At 34.6% G+C, this 27,227-nt stretch overlaps 1 protein-coding gene across 2 annotated transcripts in view; it reads left to right on the forward strand.

Annotated features, from left to right (window-relative positions):
- The window catches only part of raptor (regulatory associated protein of MTOR complex 1), a 47,132-nt gene that overhangs the window by 14,583 nt on the left and 5,322 nt on the right, over positions 1 to 27,227 (forward strand). The window contains exons 11-27 of one of the 2 annotated variants that reach the window (XM_089239216.1): positions 408 to 518; positions 2,945 to 3,019; positions 4,626 to 4,691; positions 6,210 to 6,401; positions 7,424 to 7,567; positions 8,249 to 8,375; positions 9,663 to 9,737; positions 10,333 to 10,580; positions 13,499 to 13,593; positions 17,435 to 17,603; positions 17,847 to 17,957; positions 18,718 to 18,823; positions 21,619 to 21,736; positions 22,154 to 22,278; positions 23,704 to 23,799; positions 24,948 to 25,048; positions 26,119 to 26,246. In XM_089239216.1, coding sequence (XP_089095342.1) covers positions 408 to 518; positions 2,945 to 3,019; positions 4,626 to 4,691; positions 6,210 to 6,401; positions 7,424 to 7,567; positions 8,249 to 8,375; positions 9,663 to 9,737; positions 10,333 to 10,580; positions 13,499 to 13,593; positions 17,435 to 17,603; positions 17,847 to 17,957; positions 18,718 to 18,823; positions 21,619 to 21,736; positions 22,154 to 22,278; positions 23,704 to 23,799; positions 24,948 to 25,048; positions 26,119 to 26,246 — 2,087 coding nt within the window. Of the gene's footprint in view, positions 1 to 407; positions 519 to 2,944; positions 3,020 to 4,625; positions 4,692 to 6,209; positions 6,402 to 7,423; positions 7,568 to 8,248; positions 8,376 to 9,662; positions 9,738 to 10,332; positions 10,581 to 13,498; positions 13,594 to 17,434; positions 17,604 to 17,846; positions 17,958 to 18,717; positions 18,824 to 21,618; positions 21,737 to 22,153; positions 22,279 to 23,703; positions 23,800 to 24,941; positions 25,049 to 26,118; positions 26,247 to 27,227 lie in introns of both variants that reach the window. The other variant, XM_089239208.1, reaches the window with a different exon arrangement.

Here is a 27,227-nt window from a genome sequence, read left to right on the forward strand (position 1 = left end):
TCTAAGTATAGAGTATTAAGGCTGTTTAGGCTAACCCGCAACAATGGAAAATGTGATTGCGGAAAACTGGTTCCTGATGGACAATTTCTGACGACGGATTCAGAATCAGCATCGAAAAATATGTATGAAACAGCACTCACCGTCTAAGAAACAAACTTTGTTTACCAGTGAAATCGGCTTCATTATGTTTAGTCTATCACCAAGTGTTTCAAAACTGAATTTTTCCTTGGTTTTGGTTTTTTAAATTCTTATGAATTATAGTTATAAAAGAAAATTTCTCATTTTGTTTGGACTAGAAAATCCATTTATTTTGGTTTTTTTCAGAACTTTTTTTGATTACTTGTGAAATATTTTCATTCCAAAATAATTTAATGATATGTTGCCATAATCTGATTTTACTACTTTAGGCATTGTCTGTGGGCATCTTCCCTTACGTTCTGAAACTGTTACAGAGCTCAGCTAGAGAGCTAAGACCTCTCCTCGTGTTCATATGGGCTAAAGTTCTGGCAGTTGACTCTGTGAGTGTTTACTTCGTTTTATTCACAATGTATTTTAGCTGATAATGAAACAATACTTATATACTATTCATTCATTCAATCGAAATCATTATCCTAAATTGCCAATGTGCATGACAGTCTTCCCAAACTTATGTCAGGCTTTCCCTATTGCAGAGGTGGGAACTGTACGCCAATTGCGCCAAAACTAATATCTTGCGCCATCCTGCTCCAATAGCATATTTTCACATTTTTCTGCGCCAAATAGTGAATTTCACTTCAGTATGCCCGGAATATCGGAAAGGACGGCAAAAAATTTTTGTTCCTGCTAGCCACAAAACGTTTCTTTACGAGAAGAGCGTGTTTTATTCCACTATACTTAAACTATCGGCCCCTGATCAGGCTTTCCATCGCAAAACCCCGATATTGTCCGTGATTGTGGAACTGAAGATGGTTTGCAATGCCTTTCAGCTTTAAAGTGCAAATTTGAGTGTTTCCGTTTAAAAAAAAAGTCGTCACTGGAAGCAGCAGAAATTACCTTAGTCGATTGTCATTGTGTTAAATCCCGATGTTTCGTGAAAAAAAATTTCATTCCGGAAGTAAAAAGCGCATGTCCACCGAATTACGAATGTTAGTTTAGAAACTTTGCCGAATATCACCAATGTTGCCAAATAACAAGTGTTAAATCGTCAATATTGCCAAATAACGAGCGTTAAATCGCCAATCTCAGCCAAATAACGAGCGTTAAATCGCCAATCTCAGCCAAATAACGAGTGTCAGATCGCCAATCTCGCCAGATAATGAGTGCTGAATCGCCAAATATCGAGTTGATTCTTCCGAAATTCTCTCCCATTTTGCAACAATTTCTTTCCAAGTATAAAAAAATTAAAAACTTATAAAATTTTTCTAGCTCATTTGAAGTGCTGCTGCTCAAGGCAGCAAATAGTGCCCATCAGTAAGCAAAAATCATCTTAAATAGATGGGTGCAAAACATTTTATGACAGCCGCTCTTTCAAACAAGGTGTCAAAAGCCTAAAACACCAAAAACAAAAATCAAGCTGATGAAAAGATGTTTGATAACAAAGACAGTGCAGTTTTATTTTGAAAAGGGTTGAGGGTTGACAAAAATATTCTTGTTAATTTCGCTGCTCCAATTTATAAATATCTGCTCCGAATCCCATATTTTGCTGCTCCAAAACTGCTCCGAATCCCGAATTTTGCTGCTCCAAGGCTGCTCCGAAATGGACTTTGTCACTTCCCACCCCTGCTATTGTCCAATTTTTTCCTTCATCCTCAAAGTTTTAGTTTTTGGAACACTTGTATTGTAATTTCCTTGTATTATCAGGAATGTTATATCTTTCCAACCCGGTGCCACAAATGTGTTTGCTGCTTTTTCTCACTGTAGAATTTTTTCTTTTGACCTCACAGCGTTAAGCTATAACTTAACGGATTGTGTAAGTTTTGAGTTAGAAATATGGTGAATATGAACTTTGGGGGCTTTCATCAGAGGGCAATGAATGAATGAACACCAGGGTCTCTGTCACCGGACTTATCCCGTTGCCGAGATCTCTTCCAGCCCAGCTTCGTTTCAGAGAGCAGCACTTGAAATTGAACTTTTAGAGGGGGTGTAAGATGGCTCCTCCAGGAAAAGTGTGATTTATTACATAAAATTTAGCAATAAAATTATGGGGAAAAAATTGTATGAAAATATTAATATACCCTGCATCATCTCGGCTGAAAAAATTTGAATGAAGTTAATTATTTCTTCACACAAAATTTTTTTTTTTTTAAATAAAGATTTGCTGACTATGTTTTTAATGCATTTTTTGATTATCAAAAATGCAAAAGCATTTTGAAAATTCCAAAAAAAAAATGCTCAGGCCTGAAATGAATTGGGCAATGGTTCTCAAACTGATGCTACCTGCAGCTTCCTTGCCTTGGTCAACGTTTATCTACTGCTCTTCAAAAGAGTCTAATAAAAATCAATTTCAAAGCACTGAGCAAGCATACTTTAATATGAGTAGCTCGCCATGATGTTTTGACATAGGTTGGCAGCATATACTTTGAGACCCACTGCTATAGGTAAGGCACTATGAAGGAAAGCAGACTCGTCATCCCTGTTTAAGCAGAGAACAGGTTTGCCACTCGCAAGTGATGTCTCTGAAATCACACACACATTTAAAAAAAAAGCAGGAGAGGGGAACACACAAGGATAGGCTAAAGCAATAATACTGATGTCACACTTTTTGCTCAAAGATGCCAGATGAGTCAGCCTTATATCTCGGTGAGCATTTTTTGGGGAGTTGTTTTTTACGTTCTCTCAAAGTGTGAGTTTTTAATGTATTGGTTGTACTTCTTGAGAGATAAATTTGTATTTTTTCAGGAAATTAAATTTTCTGTTGGATTTTTGCTAATAAAAATCATTACTTTATTTTGTTTTTTCGATGCAGACATGTCAGAATGATCTTGTCCGTGACGGTGGATATAAATATTTCCTTTGTATCTTAGGCGATTCATATATGTTGGTAAGTTTGTTTTATTACTATTCTCTCATTAATAGTAATATACAAGCTTTATCTAATGAAATATTTTATTTAAAAAATTGGGAAAATGCGATTTTGAATTATAAAATCAATCAATCTCTTTCTATCAAAACTAATTAAGCAGATTGATAATTTCATTCTATTGTTTCTTATTGAGTTTCAGGGAAAAGACTTGGTAGTAATTTTCACAGCAGCTTCAAATCATTCTATTAATGCATTTCACCCAAAGCTATGTGACATCCATTTACCCATGCCATATTACACCAGCTTCATTACTTGATTTGCCTTGGAGATTATATGAATTTTTCATTTTGTGACCATGTATCGCTTTCTGTGATACATGAACAACTGCAACCCACGGTTCTCTTACGAGTTGAATGGTGTCACTATCCCGGATGCAACTAGGGTCACCGATTTGGGAATTCTCATTGACGAGTGACTTAGGATTTCTGAACATTGTTCAGCGGTGTGCTTGTTCTTATTTTCAAAAAGGTCTCTTCTCTTTCTCCCAAAGTCTCATTCTTCCGCTTTTTCGAGGCTTAGTTTGTCCTGGACTGGAGTATGCTTTAAGGTTTTGGAGATCATACCTACAGAGGGACATAGACTTGGTTGAAGGGGTGCAGAGAAGAGCTGCGTGCGTCCTTATTGGCACACAGGGCTTGAGTTACGAAGAGAGACTTCATTTTTTGAATATGTTTACATTGGATGAACACAGGTGTCGAGGAGATATGATCGAAGTGTTCAAAATTTTCAATGGGATGGATAGGATGGACCATGAACTTTTAGTACACTGCCAATTGACTACTTTTACAAGGGGACACCAGTATCAATTGGTGAGGGACAATGCAAGGCTATGGTGTCGCAGGGAATTTTTCTCTAATAGGGTTGTTAATTAATGGAATAGCTTACCCCCGGAGGTAGTAAATTGTAACACAATTGACAAGTTTAAAAAGAAATACGATAAACACGTTGGGGTAAATTGAGATGCTATCCATACTTAGAATAATATAACCATAAGTATTCTTTATGGGCATTGTATAATATTTTATCATGTGTATATATTGTTTATAATTTTTGTTAATTGCATTTTTGATTGGGTTGCTGTATTTTTGAAATGTATGACATCCATATTTTTGTGGGCATCTTTTTCTCAGCCACCTCGTTAGGCATTTTGCCTGTTGTGGCGTTGTATATGTATTTCTGTACGTCTCCTTGAGGGCTTAAATAAAAATAAAAGATAGCTTTGTCTTCAGCCAACTTTCTTGGAAGCTCCCCCCCCCCCCCCCCCACCTTGACCTTTGCTCACTTGATCACTTCAGATAATGAGAAATCTTCTACAAAGGTGAAAAAACAAAAATGTGATTGTTGAATGTAAAAGGAAGATTTTTCACCCAGTAATGATTTGATTTTGTTTTCAGTATTTAATATATGTTTTACAAATTTAAAAAGTAGGTAATCAGCTGCTTTTATTGATTGATTGATGTAAATGATATCACCGTACTTGCATTCTGTGAATATTTAAAAAATGTATGAACTTTTTGATTTTTAGAAAAATCAAAAATTATTAATTTTTTTTTATATTTCTCAGGCTGAGCACCGTACGATGGCTGCTTTTGCTATATCCTGCATTGTGAAAAATTATCGTGGTGGACAGGTAAGATTTTAAGTAATTTTATTCATTAAATGTGTTTATTTACACAATGGAACCTGTCTAAATTAGCCACCTAGAAACCCTGCTGTCACTTTACAGGAACATATACAATATGCATTATTTAAATTTGAGATTACAGTAGAACCCCCATCTCACTACTCATAAGAGTAAACAAAATTTCGAGGTAGTTCCAGAGTTTTTTCTTTGGGGGGAATGATGCTGGAAATTTAGACTTCAACATCACTTTTATTTATGACAGAATGCCTCTAAAAACTTTGGTATTCACTTTTTTTCCCTATTGGAAGCATGTTTTAGTTTGTTCCATTGCTATTTTTTCTGCATTTTCAACTTGAAACTAACAAACATCATTTACCAATGTCTACAATCAACACGACTTTGATTTCTTTTATCACCCCCTAGTGGCAAGACAATTCGCAACTCCTATCTGTGTTCTTCCCCCCCCCCCCCCATCATTTTATGATGCACTATCAATCACCTTTTCTTCTTTGATCACTTATGTCAAACCATGGTCATTTCCTGTGCATAAGAACTAATCAGACCAGGACAGACCAGTTTATAATCGACTTAGAATTGCCAACATTATACAATTCCCCTTCATCACAGTGCCTTCCCATCACAATGATAATGTCACTCATAGGTATATACCTATGAGTGACATTATCATTGTGATGGGTTATCCAAACAAAAATAATATTTCTCTCTTCTCGATTTCTTTTATCCTGTGGAAGAAAACTGACTTTCTGTAAAAAAGAATTTGTGTATATTTTTACTATCACTGTGATTTGACTTTTGGGGTTGAGAGGGGGTTTTCAACGAAAATGCTTTGAGAGAGTATTGATTAAATGCATTGATTTGGTGTTGCAAATACAGGTAACATAATTTGGGACTAGTTTCCACAGACTAGGAAGACTTTGCACCAATACTGAAAAGAAAAGGATTCATTGTTGCCTAGTGGGTATTGCAATGAATATTTCCTAACAGTTATGATTCTGCTGGACAAGAAATGCTATCTATTAATTCATGTATTTGAGATACTGATGTGTATGTCCTTTTTGATATTGTTTGCTAAATATTTTTGTGCCACTCAATTTCAGCTGGAATTTTTGTCAAGAAAAAAAATTAAATTTTCAGTCATAAAAAATGACGAATACATCAGTAACTCCAATGCATGAATTGACCGATAATGTCTCCTGTTGGGCAGAATCAAAACTGTTCTGAAAAATTCAAGGTGCTTTTGAATCCTTATTTCAGTATTGGTGCAAAAAGTAGCTCCTGATTACTGTAACTATTTTTACCTTTGGAGTTTTTTGAGATAGAATGTTCTATACATTTGTTAAAACATTATGAATACTTTAATCTGTCAGTCAGCTTGTACCGGTGGTTACTTGACCAGGTTTCACTACATAGTATGTGTGGATGAAAATGTTCGCAGAATTCTGTGAGGATTAATTCTTATTGGAATGATAACCACACCTGTTCATAATTTTTTGTCTCTCTTAGCTTGCAGCACTGCAAAATAATGTGATATCCATATGCTTGGAGCAGTTGTCTGATCCCCATCCAAAGCTTCGGCAATGGGTTGCTATCTGCCTTGGTTGCATGTGGGCAAATTTTGAAGAAGCCAGATGGTGTGGGGTTCGGGATAGTGCCCATGAAAAGCTATACACACTGCTATCAGATCCTGAGCCTGAGGTATTTCTATTATTTACTTTTTATTTTTTAATCATATCAAGAGTAGGAGCTCTGTGCTATAATTTTTCTTGCTTGATCAGTTCTTGGATATGACTGAAGGACAGTCTCTCATGAGAGTTTAATCTAGATAATTATAATAGTTTAAAATATGTTTCAACCATGGAAACAGATTCTTTACTTTACTAGTACAGCATTAATCTAAAAGGACCATTGTAGTTATTTTGAAGTAAAGTTTTATACAGTCAAACCTCACTACAATACTCAATGTAACGATAGATCTCTGTACAGCAATATTTTTTCAGTTCTTGTTTGGAATTGCCTTCAGTCTAATGTTGAACTCTCGATACAACAATATCCTTTACTATGATAAATCTCTCTATAACAATACTTTTTTAGGATATTTTGAAACCACTAAAATGATATTTTTTTATATTTCACTTAAAACTCCTTCAATATATTTTCAAATTCCTCACTAGTGTGTTCTTTTGAGGGCTTTTTATTATCATATTTTGCACTATCTACCCTCTGTAAGTATTAATAAAGTTTTTGTGAAGTTACTTTTTGTGTAGTATACAAAGTGTTGTGTGAGAAAACTACTTTGGAGGGTGAAATAGAGTTAACTGAAGTTTATTTATCAAGTAATCAAATAAAATTTTTTGCTGCAAATGAAATTAACAAATGCATTTTTTGTAGTACTAGAAACTCCAATTCAGAGGAGATGCCAATAACAACATAAATTTGGCGCTGCCTCTCAATTTACATGTAGTCCCTCTACAACAATGTTTCCTCTTAGTCTGCAGTGTATCATTATATCAAGGTTTTACTGTAAATTGGCTTTGAAAGCAAATATAAAGAAGTCTGATGTTTTTGTCGCTTCTCTAATTCAAAGAATTCTCATACATCAATCTGCTAATTTTTTTATGTTCAATTCTTAACAGACCAGGGTTTTGAACGCTTTGAAAAGAAGAAAGTGTCAATCAGATTGCTTTTAATATGATTTCTGAAAATATCTCTAATTTCAGGTGAGAGCTTGTGCTGTCTATGCGCTAGGCACATTTCTCAACAGTACAACTGAAAGAACGGATCATGCCAACAGCATTGATCATAATATTGGAATGACTTTGATTCAGAAAGTTGCTAATGATGGTAGTCCTCTAGTGAGAATGGTATGTGTATTCTACTATTTTCAGAAGATAATTAAAAGTAAATAATAGTAAGTAGAAAGTTTTTCTTTCAGATTTCAGTTGCTATACATTAAAAAATGTCTCTACCCCAAGTTTTTGCATTTTCTTATTTGGCAGAAAATATGTTATGGGAATTTGATTATTTCCATGTCATGATTGTCCCATTGCTAGTAAAAATTGGAATAGTAATCATTTTTATTCTGCAAAGTAAACTTTCTAGATTTTTATTTTGCCATGTTAAAAAATTCATAAAACACATACTTAAGGTTGGATTTAAGACTCAAGTTTCCATATTGCAAGTTTCTTCATTCTTTTCCGAGTCATGAATATAGTCTCTGCCCAACGTCATCGTCGGAAGAAGTGACGCATATGATCAAACTGAAATCAGCGTAATGCTAATCTTTGAGTGCAACTTGAATGAAGTTTTGAATTGGGAAGTTGATAAATACCTGATGAGTGAAAAATTAGATGCAGTTGAAAAAATTTTTGGTTTTTTTTGAGAAACAGGTAAGCAACAAGTGAAAAAAAAATCAATTTCTGAAAAAAATTCATTGTATTATAATTACTTTCAAATATCTTGAATGCACATGTATGCATATTTTCTGAAATATGTTGACTTTTTCTAGGTGCTATTAGATTACCTGTGTATTATCTTGATTCCAGGAGTTGGTAGTTGCATTGCAATGGTTTTTAATGATTTTCGAAAACCAATTCGTGGCAGTGGCATATCAGTACGTGGAAGAAGAGAAATTAAAAGAAGCTCAACTCAATCAATATCTTCTCGCTCCAGGTACTGTTATTATTTTTAATTTCCTTTGATTAACTTTGCATACTCAAAAATTATTCTCGTATTTTGTAATTTTGAATTTCTCGCTAGATAAACTAAATTAGTAGTTTTCTCAAACCTTCCAAGTTTTCAAAGATGCTATAAAACATCATTTCTCAGCCTACGGTTCGCAATAATATATACGTAGTCTACTGGCAGGCTTGATAATTTAATTCTAATTGGATAAAAAATGATTATTCAATCGTAATTGATGTTAGTGATATCCATCTGGTTTCAGATGAAAATTCACCTTAGGCTCGCCATATCTCAAATAAAGAGCCACTACAAATCTCAATAAACAAAACAAAAAAAAAACCCTGAAAATACACTCAAATGACCAGCTGACCAAATTTCATTGGGGAAATACAGAAAAATGGAATCATAAATATGGAATAATACAGGACATTGCCAATTGTCACAAAAATAGTTGCCACAAGTCGCCAAAATCGTAAAAATGTAATGCATGGGGAAGGGGATGTTGAACATGACAAATATATGAAATTAATACTGAGAAGTTGAATTTTCAGTATATTTCAGGCCGAAAAATACCATCTCTTCATATGAAATTAATGTGATATTTATAGCCATAATATAATTTATAAGTTTTGAAATTTCCCTTCATTCACTATTTTAGTAAATCAATTCCCCCTTTTTTAATAAGCATAGTTGAAAAAAATGGAACAAATGTATGAAAGAATGATTTGGAGATTTCTCAAAACAAATTGATTTGTGGCTGGTTTTAGACTAAGAAAAAACACTTAAGTAGTTGTATAAGAGTATGATCACTGATATATTAATTTTTTTAATACAATTATGATAAATTTGTTATATAGTTAATATAAAATGAGAGTTGCATTCGGCAAATAGTTCTAACCTATATTGTATGGTTTTTTCTTTGTGAAACTGCTATATTTATACTAACCTCTTGACGAGTATAGCTATTTTCATTGATCCACATTAGAAACAGTACATCTTTTTCAAGAATATTTTTTTATGTGCATAGGTCAATGTTCCTCATAACAACATAAACTCAGAATATATAGAAATATTCTTTTCTATCATATATACTGTATGAACATTCTTTCACTACCTTGACAAAGGGGGAAGGGAGAGTTTCAAACACTGTCATTAGTAGTTGATCTGAAAGCTCCTTGAGAGACAAGGTATTCTAGCGTTGCTGATGTGAAAGGGTTAAAATCTAGTGTTTTTCCTCTCTCTCCCTGTCTGAATTTATTGCTTTTGTATTTTCAGATACTCCAGTGGCAGTAAGGAAAACCTCTGGTCGTGAGAGGTTAAAACCACCTCTGTCAAGTTCACCAGTTTCAAGTAATTTTTTATATGTTGTAAAAATTTTTTTAATAATTCAGTTAAATTGAAGTTTTGTTAGTATGATTATTGTAGGATTTGTATTAAACGTTTATACTGTAACCATTGAGTTCATTTATAGCATACCCCCTCCCCCTTGGTGATTCAAGAAGTGTATGTTATATAAACAAGGTCTTGAAAAGTTCTCAGCATTTATACAATAAATTAAAAAAAAAAGAGAGATAGAAGTTCCTACAGCTTTCTGTGAAAAAACACATCAAGATATCATCTGCATACATGTTGCACAAATAAATCAATTTTTGACTTCATTTTTTGGATTTTTGTTTGTATTATGTTTTATCCAAGTTATTCTCTAGGCTCAAGTGTTTTGTGCTTGTTATATTCATGGTGTATGTTTTAAGTGGGGTGTGTAATAGGAGGTAAAAAGACATGGAAGTGAGTGGGCAAAAAATTAAGGATTGCAAAATCATATGTTATATCCAGTTATAGTATAAGTGTACTTGACTGTATTTGTATTTTTTATTTTGAGTTCTTTTTTGTGAAATTTATATTTTTCTCTCCAACTGAATTGAAATACATTTTTTATCTTTTCTAGGCAATCTTGATAGCAGTGGAGATGGCTCTGGGCTTATTCCTCTCGAGAGGATGCGCAAGGTCAGCTCAAGCGCTTCACTTTGTAGCCTTTCTGGTGCCTTGATACACTCACCTTTTCCAGTGTCAGGATCTCTCGGATATTCCTCTGCCTTTGCATGCATTTGGCGCACATTAGTTGCTCTGTCTTCAGATCCGTACCCGAATGTTCGAGCATTTACTGAACATCTCATAGGCTATATCAAAGAAAAGGTAAGAAGTGTAAAAGTGAAAATAAAAAATACAGTACACTCTCGATTATCCGAAAGTGGGTCTGACCAGGTGACTAACTGGGATGGAGGATGGGTCAGCTGATTTAGTGAAAATCAATGATTAAACAATGGAGATTTAAATCAGAGTTAAATTTGTAATGTATGTATTGTATATTGAATCTGTTAAGTACTTTGTTAGTGAAATACTGCATTTACATGAATACTGTTTAAGAAATAAAGAAGTTTTTTACTATAGTAAATAGGGATGTTTGATATTACCAATTGGAATACAGTAAAACCCTTCTTAATGAACACCCCTCAGATGTGGTCACACCTCTATTTCACGGCCAAATGATAATTTTGCCTTGTTTGATGTACGCATGTATTTCAAACCCCCTGATTAACAGCCACCCTTTGTTTACAGGCAAATTTTTTTGTCCCCCCCCGTGTCTGCAAAAAGGAAGTTTCACTGTACAAATTTCCTGTGCAAATATTTAATGGTATAATGAGGCAACTTGCTATGTAAAGTTTATTTATACAATATTGTATAATATTGTTGACCCTTTGGCTTATACAAGAGGATACGATTGAAAATGACAAAGATATTGCTCGATTTTGAGTAAAAAACTAGTGATAGTGGGAGATTCGACAATAGAGCTTGGGAGTTTGTTCTATTCACCAATGGTAGGAGGAAAAAAGCTGTATAAAGCAGTCAGTAGAAGCAAACATAGGTTTTATTTTAAGGGAATGGTCGAGTCTTCTGAAAATGTAGGATGGTTTGGCTAGAATACCAGAAGTATCAAAGTTGAAATGACCATGGAAAATCTTATATAACAAGGTTAATTGGGAAATGAGGTGATGCGTGGAGAGAGGGAGGAGATTAAGTTCGTTTTTTGGGTTCGGACAAAACGGAATCAAAGATGTCCATGGGTTGTGAGCAAATCAGGTGGATTTGTTTTGGATAGATTCGAGTTTGTCTATATTACTAAAGGTGTAGGGTTCAGATTTCAGCGCCGTAAGAAAGAACAGGAGAACATTACTACATTTGGTAGCAAAGTAGTCTGATATCCCTAGTGGAATGTTTGAGGTTGTGGCGAAGGAAGAAAAGTTTGCTTAGACATGTCTGGTAAATGTAGTCAACATGTTTGTTCCAGCGTAGGTCAGCTGAGATTATGACACTGAGGTATTTGATTTGAGGAACTTGGGATAAGGTTAAATTATTGATGGAAATAATTTATGGGTAACTTTCATGAACTGTTTTTGAGGTATTGATAGGCATTTGCCATAAGGAACACCAGTCAGTGATGGAAGCCGGGTTATGTTGGAAAAATTCTTGATCAGACTCTTGGTGAATGATACAGTCATCACTAAAGAATCTAGTGGTGCAGTTGGGGGATTCTGGGAGGTCATTGATGTAAATTAAGAATATAATGGGGGAAAGAACCGATCATTAAGGGGTCCCAGATTGTACGGGGGTGGATAGAGAGTTATGATCACTATTTTAGGAAAGCCTCCACCCATTTAAGTATTGTACATTGAAGCCAAGATTTGAGAGTTTAAGGAGAAGTTTTGTCATAGGGATCTTTATCTAAAGCTTTAGAGAAATCTAAGAAAATGATATCAGTTTGTAGGTTTTTATCAATGACTCCCGAGAGGTCGCGGATGAAGAGGGCCAATTGGGAGGTAGTAGATAGAGGTTTTCTAAAGCCATGTTGGTTGGGGGGAAAAAAAGTTGGAGTCTAAGTGGATACAGATTTCTTTTGCTACAATATGTTCGAAGATTTTACAGCAGGAGGAGGTGACAGCTATTGGCCTAAAGTTAAGGGGATTGGAAAGTGGACCTAATTGGTGGGTAGGAATAATTTTATTGATTTTCCAGAGAGAGAGTTGTTGGGGAGGATAGCAGTATTTAGGGAAACATTGAACAAAATTAAAAGATAGTCGGAGACTTCATCAGCACGAAATTTAAGAATAGAATTTGGGATGTCACCAGGGCCAACAGAGTAAGGTTTCAATTTTTTCAATAATTTTAGGATACCCTGTTTGGAGAAAGATATTGGGTGATAGTTGTGGATAGAGTCAAAAAATGAGTATTGAGGAGGGGATGGGTCTATTGAGAAAACCGAACAGAACGCTAAATTGAATTTGGCAGCGATCTCTGAAGGAGAAAATATATCATTATTTGAAATTCTAAGGGAAGTGAGGCCAACAGATTTTGGTCTGAGGTAACTCAAAAACTTTGTTGGTTTAGTTTTTAAGTAATGGGGTAGAGAATGAGAGAGGTATCTGGACTTTTGGGCAGAAGTAGGGTTTCTGAGGTCTTGTGGGAGGCTGAAATTACAAATTTAAGTAAATTGGATTTGCTGGTTGTATATTTGAAAGCAGTATGGCAGATTTTCCTCTTTAGATGGATAATACCTCTGGTGATCCATGGATTAAGAAAATACATAGAAAAAACTTTTTAATTGGTACTGTAGCTAAGCATTTGTTTATAATATATTTTAAAGAGGTCCCAAGGGTGTGAATATTGTTAAAAGTGGATATGGATAGGAAATCGTTGAAATAGGAACAAAAAATATTTTGCATAAGTGGGTAATTTACTTTGTTAAAATTACGTTTAGAGGTTAGTTTGTTGGACAGGATAGAATGGAGGAGGGAAAAGGTAATGACTGGGATTTTATGGTCAGAGCAACCCTCGAAGATGGAAGTATTAAGGATTGGAATCCAATTAGAGGATTAATTGTTAAAAAAACTTTGAGGCTAATTCAAGGAAAGATACTGCTTGAGAAGGCAGAGTAAGAGAAATTGCAGTGTATAATAATACAGCATAAAAATGTTAATAATGGCTATTTTGAAACATGATGAAATAGTAATGTTGAGAAAGAGGGAAGTAACAGCTTGCATACGCTTTTATTGCAGGTGAATAAAATCCATGGCATGGAATCAGCAAAGCCCAAAAAGATATCATCTGTTTCTGAACCATCTTCTCCATCTGGAAAACCTTCTTTCTTGAGGTAATATTATTCTCCCATGCAGAAAAATGTTTTTAATCTTGTAAAATTATAATATTTTAAAGCCAAAGTTTTTTAATATTTTGATTGACATTATGCTGAGTTATTATTTCTCTGGTTTTGGGTGTAGGCAATGAGTTATACATGTTGATTTAATTTTCATTCATGAAGTAGCTTCACCCACCAAAACTTTATGATCTAAACATGTTACTTAAAAACTACTGAATATATGCAATTTCAAGTAACATTCTTATGTATGTATGTGCACGTGTGGGTTTTGTACTTTGTTATTGTTACGTAAGATTTTGCAATTTCATCATGTTTATGGCATTTCTGAAAATTCCCATAAACAATGTTGCTATATATTAAGTTGAAATTTTCAGTCATTTTACAGATCCAAGATTGATTGGATAATTCCATTTTTTTTCCAGTGACTTTGGACTTTGAATTAACTTAGTTTCACTGCATATAGTTGTTGCAGCTGATTCAAAATTTCAAAATCAAGTGAAACCTGTCTAAGATGGACACTCTATTAGACGGAAACCTGTTTAAAACAGTATCAAAATACAGTCTGTGCAATGAATGGTGCTTTGATTTGCACCTGTATAAAGCACAACAGAAGTAACAGAAGTACAAAGCCAGCAAACAGAAATAATATTCTGTTTAAAACAGAATATTATTTCTTCCGTTTCATACAGGTTTCACTGTATATTGTTATAGGAAACAAAAACTCCATATATATCGCAATAAAGTATATCGTTGTATTTTGAAAGGAGTTTAACATTAGACTATAGGCAATTCCAGACAAGATTTTAAAAAAATTCATCATTGTAGAGAGATTCATCATTATAAGCAAGATTGCACTGTACAGTAATACCGAATGCCTCTAATTACAAATTTTTCAGCTAACAAGATTTTTTTTTCTGCCTTGGCTAATGAAGATTTTTGTTGATGAAGGTACATGGGCTAACAAAGAACAGCTGCATCAGGAGCTGAATTTCAGTGGCAATCACCACCAGAACTACTGTCACTTGAGCCTGGTTACTCATGTTCGCCTTAAAATAATTTCCTAGATGTATCTTCACTTCTCCCTCTGAAACTTCTTGAACCATTTCATGTAAAAGGAAAGATTCAGCTAATTGAAAAAAAAAGAGCCTGTGTTTCCAAAGCACACATTCTTTCAGTGCAAGTCTTTTAATATCAAACTGAACAGTCTTGACAATCTAAGAAGCTTATCTTTTCCATCTACATGTTCAAGACACAAAAATGCACTGACCAAAAATAAATGGATGGGGACACCTACGAACTCGACTAGTTTGTGTTGACTGTGTACATAGTGTAAAATAAAAATATCTTCAGCATCTCATCTTTTTTCCCTGTAAATTCTAATTTGTCCAATTTTTAATTGATTTCTCTGTTTTATAGCACTTCGTGTTTTTTTAAAAAAACTAATCTTTAAATTTTGGGCAGTACTGAAACAAATAATTTTCCATAGAAACTTATGGGAAATCACGTTTTGGCTAATGAATGTGATTCTAGAACAAATTATCTTGGTTAACCAAGGTATCACTGCATATTGAAATAACATAGTAAATATATTTAATTATGTTCACATTAGCTGCCCCTTGTAGTATCTGTCACACCTTTCGAGGATAAAATTTCTACTTTTTCTCATGTAGGGGAAGGGGGGCCCAATTATTGCCTACCACGGTTTCTTTTTGATTAATGCTGGTAGCCACTACTGGAACTATGGAGCTTTCCCCTTCAGTTGTTTGTGGAAACTAGATGCACCTGTGTTGTTTTTTCTCTGGGAATTTTTTCTTATTTTCTTGTATGATAAGTTAACACTTTTCATTACTTTTAGTATAATCGATAAAGTTCAAGTGATAGCATTATATTATTTAAGGCAGTGATAGCAACCATAACAGACCACATTTTGGTGTGGTTTGTTTCTTCGTTTGTAATTCGGTTCCGAGGATGGAGGCCGCCATGTTTGAGTTAGGTTGTTCCCATTATCGCCTTAGACGATATTACAAACACTTTAGAAGTAGGGGGTTTTTTTTCCAGATGTCATGTAGAAAGACGTGCAACAAGATTAAAATGAAAGGATGTAATAGCGGTAAAAAATAAAGAGATGAGACTATTGAAAGCATCAGAAGCTTTTCAAGTATCTGGGGATCTACATTAAAATACCATGTAATGTGCCACTAGAATGAAGGCCTTTTTTATCTCCTTATGTAGAAGATCAATTTGTTGAGTATTATTTACAAATGTGTGTGTGGATAAAACTTATTATGGACAAAGGATGTAAAAAGGATGGAATTTCAACTTGCCATTAGAAATAATTTACGCCACCTATTTTCTGAAGAAGAAAAATTTCAGGTAGGAAATGCCCCCTCTTTTTTTTCAACAGATACCCTCACTTGTGTCTGGAAAAGAAAAAAAAAGTTAAAGCACTATCACTTGAAAGTTCTTCAACTTTTGGCGAGACACAGGCAAAAACATCAGGCAAAGCTGTAAAGGAACCAGTTCTGAAAAAACACAAATCAGGAAAACGGAAGGAAGAAGGATCTCTTCAGAAGATGAAGAGCCTCCATGTGTGTATGGAGATGATGACTACGACAGCAGTTATGGAAGGAGAAGATAATAATGCCCAGTGCTTAATTTGTGGAGGACTACTCAAACGATTGTCATGGAGAAACATGGTTAAAATGTTTGATATGTAACAAATGGTCGCACGAAAAATGCAATAAGAGGAAAGTAAAGAAAACGATATGTTATGTTTGTGTAGAATGCTCTTATGCTGTTGTTGTTTTGTTTTTTTAATGTATTTAGGAAAAGTGCTGAAAGGGTATGATAATTATATTTCTAAAAATACGAAAAAGCTTTCTCGTATTACTTTTGATTTTGTTGTGTCCAACAAATTATTAAGACACAACAAATTATTTGAAAATTATTTTCATGTTTAATAAAGAAAGTATAATCATAACATAATTTATTTCAACCCATTTTAGACGTAGGCGTTATTAAGAACATATAGTGGGCAATATTGGGAACACTTTTTTTTAATAGGAAAGATTCAGAGGTTGCAAAAGAATTTTTTTTGGGGTGTGTTAAAATTATCTGTTAGAGTTGTAATTCAGTTTTTTTTTTTTTTTTTGATAAGTCTAGACCAGGGGTGGACAACTTTCTGTTCGCAGGCCAACATAATGGTCAGCTATAGCATCCCGGGCCGCATCAGTGGTGCAATTTCAGTGTATAAGCCACTCCATTATTAATTGAATTAGTCATTAAATAAATTTTGTCACTAGAAATAAGAAATTTGTCTACAGTTTGTTAATCAAGAAATCTGCTGTTGGAACCGATAATTCAAATAATGATCACAAATTAAATTTTTTCATGATACTTTTACCTTGTCGCGGGCTGCACAAAATTACTTCATGGACTGCATGTGGCCCGCGAGCCAGCTGTTAGCCACCCCAGTCTAGACAATAGAATAGAATAATTTTTACACAAATTGCACATGAATTAGTCCTGTAAGTGAAATAATGACTTAAGTGGGCAATAGGTGGTTCCCCTACCCTAATTACTGTTTTCCTATATTTTACAAAACTCTATTTTTTTTAGGAAAGGATTGATAAATGCTCAATTATTTCTTAACAGTTTAAAATGCAATTAATATCTGAAAGTGACGTAATGATGTTCATTGTTGATTTCTTAACAAAAGCTAACACATGTGCCACAAGCCTCTAAGATCAATGTTTAAAATTTTTAAGTTCTGCTGTGGATAGGTCAAGAGATATGGTGAGCGCATAATTTTTTTCTCTCTATTTGTACACATTAGTGGAGACTTTTCTCCAGCAAAGCAAACAGAAGAGCCCTTACCCGAAAATGGAAATAAGGCTTCGAAAGGTCTACACAAATGGGTGGAATCTAGTCCAGCACCTTACCAACAGTACCAGTATTTCTCCCAATTTCATAGGATCAGGAAGACTTTTGACAAAGGACCTGAGGTAAAGGCAATATTATATTTTTTATTTCCAATGTCATGCTAATAAATACATTACCCTAGTGGCTTTTCATTTGATTTAGTTTATTTATTGTTGAATATATTATTTATATCAGGGGTTCTCAAACTTTTTTTCACCCGCGGTGCCCTTCACAAAGTTTGCAGCACACAGTTTGAGGAAACTCTCCTTTATATTAATCTTTTGAATATTGCTGTGGAGTAAATTTAATTCATCTTTTTCTAATAGATAAGAGAAAATGGTGAAGAAACCGATGGCCAGCAACAGCCCAAATCTCCTATAGTGACGACAAATTTAATTGCATGGTGCCTGAAATACTTCTGTGAGCCGGTCATCAAGGTAAGCAATATGAATTCAGAGTATAGAGCAGGAGTGGTCAACCTTTTCCAAGTTGTGCTACTCACAAAATTTTTATGGTGAAACCATACATCCCGCTTTCACAGGACCACCTACTCCCCCGTCCTGAATAATTTGGTTGCCTTGTCATTTTTGTAAGAATACTAATTTTGACACTTTTTTAGAAAAAAAATGTGAAAATGTTAGTATTTTTGAGTTATAAATCAGTACAAGCTTATTCACCATACTTTACTTTCCTGACTATCCACAACAGAAAAGAATTTATAGTTTGTCACCTGTGGGCTACACAAATTTTGCTGGTTCTAGTCTGATTTTCTTGAAAAGACGTTCTCCAAATTTTTTGCCCTGGGCTATAGTCTGCTTAGCCTCCCAATCCTTAAATATGCCTGTGGTCCACAGCGCTGATCTACCCCCATCAAGACAAGGTTCACCTCAAAAAGGTGGACCATGTTGGAATCATAGAACTTACCAGTTATGCATGGATGCATGTGCTGAAAAAGTACTGCTGCCAGTTTACCTTACAAAATGGATGTGTGAACAAATCTGTGCCTGTCGCAGGGTTTGAACTCAGGCTTGTACGGTGGTTGAACACATACTTCCACAGCAATATATCCCATGACTTCACAGTTCATGATTCACCATAATAATACCCATCATATTTGAAACCATATTACTTTTCAATATTTCCAATCACAGTTTTATGATGTATAATTTTTTTTCCCCTTCAAATTTTTGTATAAAGGTTTGCGAAAATGATGTTGAAAGTGATGCATATTTAGAGAAAGAATATCGTTTTCTACGAAATGATGATGTGTGCAAAGGTCTCATTGAAGACAGAAAACTTCTTGGTAATCAAAATTTTCATTCGTATTCATTAGTTATATTTCTTAAAATGCCCTATTGTATTGACGTATTGTTTGTTTGGAAGCTGTTAATGTGATAAATCTACATTAAATAAAAAAAATCTACCTCTAATAATTTTTTATAAGTGTGATCACACATTTATAGATAACATTGTTTAGCTCTATTGATGCAGTTTACTAAAACATTTTAAAAAATGCTGTAAATTTTTAGTTCATGTTAGGACAGCGTACTTTTATGATGAAGAATGTAAGAGAGCTAAATGAAATATGAATGGTATTGTGACAATACATTAGAATCCCACTGATCCGAACTAATTGATGCTGGGATCTGTTCAGATTAGTGAATCATTTGGATTACTAGGGTTCATCTTTTAAACTTCTCTCAACTTTATGGCTTTTTTGTGACTAATAAATATTAGTGAGTATCCCTACTGGGGGGATAAAAACTATAGAGCGGATAATTCTGTTTAACATTGGCCAAAAGTCATTAAATCTGATGCTTATCTTTCTCAGAAATTAGATAAATGTATTGAATGAAAGTAGCACTAACACTGATACATAATGCATGGTTATCACGGATGCAGAAATCTTCTCTGGAGTTTCAGCAAACTCATCATCAAGTGATGGGTTAGGTTAGTGGTTCTCAATGCATGCGCCGTGAGACGCTACCAACCATTGTGTGGGGTGCCGCTGTGAGCTGTTCTTATTAATATGGGCCTATATTCAATACCATGACAATGTTCTTTGTTAGACTATTCTTATGGGCAGAGATACGGGGGTGGGGGGAAAGCATTGCCACCTCCCTGACATCAAAAATGTGTGTGGGTGACCCAATATTTCTGCGTATGTATGATTAAAACAATCATTATTTCACCCTCCCTGCACTTTATGTTTGTGTCCCCCCCCCCAATAGTTCCCCTGATTTTAAATTGTATCTCCATCTATAACTATTCTGAGGAGCTGCATATACGTGGCCACTAGGGCAAGAAAGACAAAGGTCTCTCACCAAAGACGTGTTGGCTGTCATTGTTTTTGAAACTGCCCTTCTATACATGTTTCTGTAACAATGGCTATGAACTGCATTGGTTTTTGAAACTGCCCTTCTATACATGCTTCTGTAACAATGGCTATGAACTGCATTGGTTTTTGAAATTGCCCTTCTATACATGTTTCTGTAACAATGGCTATGAACTGCATTGCCCTGTAGGTATAAACTACTGATAAAAAAATAATCACTAACTATATCACCACTTCATCACATGACAATGGAAGATTTTTTCAAGGCAACTGTGTCTTCTTAAAGAGAAGGGGTTGCTGATAAAACTCTTGTCAAAAAAAGACAATCTCAAAAATAAATAAACAAATAAAATCAAAAATTAGGGTTTGGTCGCCAAAACATTCTTACCAGAAATGTTTCACATTTTCTTTTGCTTTTTTTTCTTTCTTCTGGGACTCTTAACTTCACATAGTTCCAAGATATGCACCCACACCATATTTTCAAATTAAAAAAACATATGGTGGCTGGTTATAAAAATATATGGCTGGTCTTCTCTCCAAATATTCTCATTTATTCGTACAAAATAGTTTTTCTGCATGCTATTACAAAAAATAAATGTAGGTTTTCGATGGATGAAATACTAAAAAATAAAAAAATTGATGCCTGGTCAGTTTTCAGTTCATACAAATGCAAATATACAAAATCAGAAACCAAAACAGGCAAATTGCCCAACAAGGTGGCTGGGAAAAAAGTAAAAATAAATAGTATTAGGAAAAAGGTCTATAAAATTATGGTTGCCCTAGTCTAAATACAGTTACCCAAAAATAATAAGCCAGAAAAAGTAACTAAAATATCTGCCCATAGAGATGTGCTTGCCATTCTTTAAATATGGATAGCTTCTTGATTACTTCATAGCTGCCAAGTCTCCCGAATTTCTGTTGTATCTCCCAGACTCCTGAAAAATTCTTTTATCTCCCAAATTTTGCTGTGATTGTAAAAACTCCCTACATGTAGCAAAAAAATTATTCCCCAAGAATTTACCCAAAGAAACTGCTGCTTCATAAGCGCAGTGTAAATTGTCACCATTTTGTCAAATCACAAATATTCAAATTTTTTGGGGAGAAAACACAAAATTCGCGGCAATCAACAAGCATCAATTCGGCCTTTAGAAATCCAAAATTGGTACGATCACATGTATCTGCTTTATCCATATGTCCCATTTCGGGCTGACAGGGATTTTTTGGTTTGTAAGATTTAATTTTTGAGAGGTTCACCCAAGGACTTTAACCTACTGGTTGACCATGATTGGCTATGGGTTGCACAGTGTCACGGTTTTTGCAACGGGAAAATGTCCCTAAAATTTCTTTTTTACTAATAAAAAATCCCTAAAATGTTTTAAAAGATCCCTTTTACATTTATTTTTTGTACTGAGTTTTTGGATTCGTACGAAAGCCCCCCGCCCCCGAATTCTCATACTCCAAAGTTGGCAGCTATGTTACTTTCACCCATCTTATCTTATCTCCTCTCAAAAGTGCTTTTTGTGGGGGAATTCATGACATCAGAAGGTAAGCTATTCTATGCATTTACAACCCTGTTGTCTAGAAAATCAGTGCGTCACAATAACCTAGAATTGTGCCTAACTATAATCGAAACTGGTGTCCCAGAGTCAAAGCATTTGAAAGATGGCGTAACCATATTTCATGATCAATTATATCGATCCCCTTGAAAACATCAAAGATTTCACTGTTCATTTTTCTGATGCATTGTTTCTCATTTGATATAGAAATGTCATATAAACTGGAAGACCAAGTGTTTATGAAACAGAATCCAAGTCAGCCATCTATTGTCAAGTTTCATCCTTACGATACACATTTAGTTGTTGCTAACAAGGAATCATACAGGTATTAAAAATTGAATATTTTCTAATTTCAAATAGATATCACCATTCAGCTTTGAGTGCATCATTTTATTTTCATTGGTGTTTATACTGAGATGCATGCAAATATAACAGTTAATACACATATTTTCAATTTCTCATACTGTGAAAACTAAAAGCACACATTGTAATTTTTTCTCACATTGCATTCAACAGTTGAGACAGACAATTCAAAGCCAATTCCTAACTGAGCTGTGTTCAATCAGCAGTTGGCATGGTGAACATATATATGCCAGGCTGCAAAAAAGTGAAATGTGTTGATAAAATAAAAAAAATTTCCTACAGAAGAAAAAAAAAATTCATAGAATTTTTAAAAAAATATTCATTCACATAAAGTAACAGTATTCCATGTAATTTTTATTGTTATTTTATTATTCACTAGCGTATGGGACTGGGAAAATCAGTCACAGTTGTTTTATAGCAACTCAAGTGGTGCACAGAATCTCAGAATCACTGCTGTGGAACTAGTAAATCCACATGATAATGCATTGCTGATGATTGGCCATGGTAAGTCAATCAAAGTATTATATCACACATTTTTTAAACGTTTCTCTGAGAAATTTCTAATAAATTAAGCATGCTGGAAAGTATTGTGTGTGTGTGCGTGCATATGATATATACATATTATAAATTGACTTTGCCAATGTCCGAATTTCCAGCTTTGAAGGCTGCGCTTTATGGCTGAGGTCTTTGATCATCATTTGAGGTCGTTGCCGGGTTTGCGTGTTTTTTGTGATAATTATGGCCATTAAGAATTATAGTTAACTATGGCAACCCTAAGGATCAAAAGAATCGGGAAATTAATTTTGACAGAAAACTATGTCAATATTATACAAATAGTTTTTCCTCTCTATTTATTTTTTCTTTCGTTATGTGGAGCTAATCCAATATGGCTACCATATAGGCTATAACGGTGTACCACAGATTGGCGATAAAAAAAATGGATGTTGTGCCCACCGCACCAACCATCTTACATCAGTACATTAAACTTTGGTCAGGGATCTCCAGCCACTACACATTGTCCAGCCATAGCCCGAAAAAACACTAGTCCAAAAGTTTTGGCCAATTCATGAACTGGTCACACTTCGGATCGTGGCAGTAACACATACATAAACGATCCTAACTTAATAATGATGTCAGAATTATGCCTATTTCTGGTCCAAGAAATACTACTATCTATATTAGAAGTGAAGGTAATGGATGCCTGAATTTTTGTGTTTGTCAGTTTTGTGTTGCAGGTCTACCTGCTCAAATATTTTTTTAATGGGAAACTGGCTGGCATTTGCACCTCCAAATTTTAAAATCAACTTTAAGCATCATTACTGTGCTGCTTTGGGAATGTTGTGTCACTATGATAATGCAATGACTCTTTTCAGGTTCTTGCCTCTTTTCAGAAGTTGGGGCTTGAAACATTCCACTTTTGAACCACTTTTTCTCACATTCGAGAAGTTGAAACATTCCACTTTTGAACCACTGTGTCCCACATTCAAGAAATTTGAAACATTCCTTTTGAATAAGTGGAAGAAATATCCTCATTGTTTGTATTAGTATTTAATTTGTGACCATTATATGCATTTACTAATAATTTAGGATCAGTATATGCATTTACTTATAATTTTTGCTACGGTTGCAGTAAAAATTTCTGGTTTAGAGTTCTGATTCCCAAACTATAGTGAAAATAACTCAGAAGAAACATTGTGCAGCCAATTGTGGTTTCTGCCACTTTCCAGCCACCAATAGGGAATGACATAAATTTCCCAATGGTGATAGGAACTTGGGGCCCTGCTTAGTTTTTGAAGTGAAAGTCAATCATGTTTTACCAAAGTGTTGAAAGTAGAAAATTCATCATGTAATAATGTTTTGTAATAAAGTTCAATTTTGGTATTTCAATGATGAAACAATACTAATATAACCAATATTTGAAATTTTTAGATGATGGAGCTGTGAAAGTTTGGTGTAATTACTACACAGAGCCAGAACTAGTCACAGGATTTCAGGTGTTCCAAGATTTGCGCCCTTTAATCAAAGGTACGAAATGCTGTAAAAATTTGTTCTACTTGATTTTCGTAGTATTTATATGTTAAAAATTTTCTCAAATTTTATAATCACATGAACTGGAAATTTCATGAATATTTTTTATTACTATTATATTGGTTGCATATATAAAACAGAAAGCTTTCTCAATAAATACAGTCATGCCTCTTGCTAACCAAAGTTATTCCTTCTGGAATTACATTTGTTGTCCGAAACCTAATTTCCCATTGATTTCTATGAAAATTTGCAGGGATGCAAGAACTGCATCAATTGCCAAACTGCTCCAAAATGGTTTTCTTACAAGGTGTGCCAAATCCCCATGGATTTGCATGAATTCCGGTCTGTGGTATGGGTTGTTTTGAAAGTGCAGGCAGGTTTTCTGATACCTACAGCAGGTAAAAATCCAGAGGCGGGGGGGGGGGGGGGATGCGATGCGAGCGCCCCTCCCAAGAATCGAATAATATGGGAAAAATTGGGTTTGCCTGTAAAATACAAGACAATCAAATCAACCTAGCCAAAATAGATCGCCCCTCTCGACACATTGCCCTGAATCAACTCCAGTCCGACAGTCGGTGATGATCAGAGTGTGAAAATTAGTGCTTCCAAAAATCTTGCAATGTACACACTTATCTACAGGGTTCAACCCTTCCCCACCACTCGGGTGAATGGTACATTTTAGCCAGTTGCATTCACAGTTAATTTCCTATTTCCCCAATAATTAAATCGCTGGTGAATGGCAATAAAAAATGACAAACACATTTTTCCACTTAAAACATTTTTTAAAATTAAATTTTAGTTACATGAATAAATTAGAATTTCTGTTCAACACAACATAGTGATTTTAAAGGTTTTAACGTTAATAAAATATCACAGTTAGTAAATCAGTTAGATCTCACCTGATCTGCTGCAGTCTGACTAGAATAAAACTGACCTAACAAATTTTTTTTCTTTATCTTGTGAGAAGGGGAAAACAAAGTTAAGATCCCTATATTTTCATAATATTGTTTGATGTCTGTCTTCAAAAGTTTTGAAATTTTCAATGTCAGTGACGTTATTTTCATGAAGCTTGAATATTAAATTTTTGTAATCTGAAAAATATTTTTCTCCAATTATATTTTCACTTTATTTCTTTCGAGGTCCAGGTTTAGTTCTGAAATGGGAACAACAGTCTTGTCAACTTTTAGCATCTGGTGGTTCGAATGTCATAAGAATATGGGATGCGAATAAGGAAATGAAAGTTCAGGTAGAATTTTTTTAAAAATCATTTTCATATGAGCAGAATATTTCTGTAAAATTTATGAAGCAAAATACAATCGACTCTCGATAATCCGGCCGTGCTCTAGTCCAGCGGTTCATTAATCTGGCATTTTTTCTCAGAGCATAGAGGAGGAAAACATATCAATGCATGTCTATGCATAAAAGTTTATATTATTTAAATGGGCTTTTGCAACTAACTTAAAGTAAGTTATCTTAAGTAATCAGGAATACCCTGATCTGATATGCGCTGGATTACAGAGAGTTTACTGTATAAATTTGGAATGTGTGATTCAGTTCTATTGTCACAATGTTTGGCTAAAGATTGTTTGTTTTGACCAGTAGCATGACCTTATGGGATCTTGGCCCACCCGTAAAAAATTTTCCAATTCAAGATTATTAGCATGAGGGATTCATTCGAAATGTGTGAAGTGCTAATTTTTCAAATATGAGATTTGAGGCTGAAATTTGATTACAGTGTTGTTTTTTTTAACATTCTGTTGCACCACACAGTGAAGGTTGGTTATCCACAACTTTTCCAATTTCAAGATCCAAATTTCAGCCAGCTTCCCTTTAAAAAATCCTGCCACAGCTGTGAACAAAATAAAAGTCATCACTTTCCATTCCAAATTTTTTTACTGTGAATTTGAGTAATAAATGGCACCACCAACTGAACACTCATCATGTAAGGTACACTGTTAGATCCCCGAAGTAAAATTATTCTGATGCAACTAGAAGGTGAAGTGGCTACTAAATAGCCTTGACGTAAGAGGGTCTGGAGTTATGATCCAGAAACAAAAGTGAACTACTATTTCTCCTCCATAAAAAATGGACTGTAAACAACACTGGCTTTATCATTCCCCATGCCACACATTGTACAGCACTGATGTCGCAGCTCGCCGTCCTTGTTGGTTACTGGTATATGTATAAGGCTTTTTTAAATTTAAAAAAAAATTTTAACGCTATTTAAATATCAAACTTTTAATCTGTAATAGTTTTTTTTTTTTTGCAGTTTCAATGTGTAAAGTGATTCGCTTATAGTATAAAATTTTATTACAGGATATACAGACTGAATGTGGAAGCTGTGTGACATCTATTTCATCAAATCACAGGTCGCCTTATTACATTGCAGCTGGTTGCGGTGATGGCACAGTCAGGGTTTATGACAGAAGGCAGTCATCAGATAAGTTAGTTTATATCCATGACTTCTGCATTCCATTAAATTAATGATTGTGGGAAGGTATAAAAGAATCCTTTTTTTAACTTTAGAGTTCTTGTTTTGCATCCGATGTCATAGAACTTGTTATAAAATGTGTCTCAAGTATAACCATTTAACTGATAGGGCTGTCTGGGAGGACTTAATGTCCCTTGAGGCCACATAGAGTATTGCACGTGTTTGAGTTTGCATGTGTAATACTCTATGCACACACACATGACAAAACACAAACATGCATGTTGCGCACATGACAAAACACAACTACACTTATATGTGTGTGTGTGGGGGGGGGGGGAAAGTTTCCGGCTTGTTTTTTCTTTCCAATGTATTTCTATACACTTCTCCTGTCAAAATACCCCGCAAGTTCTCTGCGTGATCCAGATTGCTGGCCAGTGAACGAGTTCCACAGAATCAGCTCACAAACTAAGATTTTCTGTCAAAATGTCTTAGTAGGCCTCTGAATTGATTTTGACAGCTTATGAATGTGATTGGAGTTTTTTTCTTCAGTTACAAAACTTCCCCAAACCATCACTGATCCACCTCCAAATTGGCCTTTCAAAAATGTGACTGTCATGTGGCAGGTCATGCCAGTAATATTTGAAACCATCAGAACCATCTAAATTGAACTTCTCAACAAGGATAAACAACATGATTCCACGGGATCAAAAGATACTTGTGAATCAAACTCATTTTTGTCTGTGCTGTTTGTGTGAGCGGAGGTTTGTATTTCATTTTTTCACACTGGACATTCAGATTGTTTTTTTAACACATTACACACTGTTCGACTTGTTCAAGGCAAGTTGCATTCCTTCTGAACTACAGCATGGAATTTGTTTTCATGCAACAAACACTGGATTTTCAACCTTTTTTGATGAATAGTAAGAGAACGTGACAGCTTACTGGTGTGATCTTTTAGTCCTTAATTCTGGGTATCCTTTATGAAATTGTAAAC

The sequence above is a fragment of the Pholcus phalangioides genome, unplaced genomic scaffold (assembly GCF_987345545.1).
Source record: "Pholcus phalangioides strain wild (caught in Gottingen) unplaced genomic scaffold, Ppha-v1.0 ptg000002l_1, whole genome shotgun sequence".
In the NCBI taxonomy this organism is placed as follows: Eukaryota; Metazoa; Arthropoda; class Arachnida; order Araneae; family Pholcidae; genus Pholcus; species Pholcus phalangioides.